General features: G+C 38.8%; 1 protein-coding gene across 1 annotated transcript; it reads right to left on the bottom strand.

Annotated features, from left to right (window-relative positions):
• Positions 1–134: 134 nt before the first annotated feature.
• On the bottom strand, positions 135–1,282 carry LOC121939368 (myosin heavy chain, fast skeletal muscle-like; the record flags this gene model as incomplete). Its single annotated transcript, XM_042482400.1, has 4 exons — positions 135–252; positions 344–431; positions 521–597; positions 1,027–1,282. Coding segments are annotated over 4 exons (539 nt in total), but the record flags the coding sequence as incomplete, so codon positions are not given.
• Between the last annotated feature and the right edge of the window lie 6 nt (positions 1,283–1,288).

Genomic DNA, 1,288 nt, shown 5'->3' with positions numbered 1-1,288 from the left:
CAGGGATGACACTAGCATTCAATACTTTGTATCTGCAAGAGAAAATATTGTTGTAACTTATATTCACTTCCTGTCCTTTCCTGGTGTTTTCGATGAAATACCCAGACTAAAATCAACTTGAAAACTGCAGTCACCTCTGTTTGAAGTCACCGTAGAGGATTCTGCTGGGGAAGCCCTTTCTGCAGATTCTGATTCCTTCCAGCACACCGTTACACCTCAGCTGGTGGATGACCAAGAAGTTCTCCATAAGACCTTATAGATAAAAAAAATCATACAGTTTAGAATATATCTTTGTATGAGTGTACAACATATTGTGCAAACAGTGGGACTTCAGACTTCTTACCTGGGGTCTTTGTTTCATTAGGGATCAAGCAACGGACAAAATGAGGGTGAGTGCTCCTCAAGTTGGTCATCAGCTTGCCCAAGTTCTCCTGTGGATTAGAATAATTAGATAATAGAGTCAACATTATTTGAATTTCAGGTTTTTAATTGTTATCCAAAAATATGAATCAATACATACTCTGAAAAGAGCAGACACGGTCTGGAAGGACCCACCCTTCTTCTTACCACCCTTCTTGCCACCACCACCAGCAGCATCTGTTTCACAAAACATTCAATTTCACTAATGGCACTGAATAAACAACACTGAAGTAACTTTTGATCGTTTTCTTTGCTGTTGAAAGTATGATAATTCTGTAATTAACTCACATTAATAAATATGACTACAGAGCAGTCATGAACTTTATGTCAATCCCAAACCAAGTGTAGACACACACTTACCTATTCTTACCTTACCTATTACTACAAACTTAATGCATCTCATGTAACATCTTAAACCTCACCCTCTGATAAGACGCAATAGCTAATTAAGAGACAGAAATGTCGATTTTGCTTATTATCTTGTACCAATAATAGAAGATAGTTTAAAAAAAAAAAAGAAAAATGTATGACGTTTCTGAAACCATAAATAATGCTCAGGATTGTTTTATTATGGTGAAGCACACTATCTGATCTGCATACTCTTACCATCAGTTGAAGAATGGCTTGCATACAGGAAGGCCAGCAGTTTGTTTGAAGCTTTCTGGTAAAGCTGAACAACTGAGTCATTCAGAGGGTCCTTGTTCTTGTCCAGCCAGCCAGTGATATTGTAGTCCACTGTACCAGCATAGTGAACCAAAGAGAAGTGAGCTTCAGCCTTGCCCTTTCCAGGCTTTGGCTTCTCAAAGGCCTTGGTCTTGCCAAGATGCTGATCGTGCAGCTTGTTCTTAAATGTTGTGTCAGAGGCCTT

This window comes from Plectropomus leopardus, unplaced genomic scaffold, assembly GCF_008729295.1.
Source record: "Plectropomus leopardus isolate mb unplaced genomic scaffold, YSFRI_Pleo_2.0 unplaced_scaffold4636, whole genome shotgun sequence".
Lineage (NCBI taxonomy): Eukaryota > Metazoa > Chordata > Actinopteri > Perciformes > Serranidae > Plectropomus > Plectropomus leopardus.
Note: the sequence above shows the minus strand (reverse complement) of the source record. Positions and strands in the feature narration are given on the sequence as shown.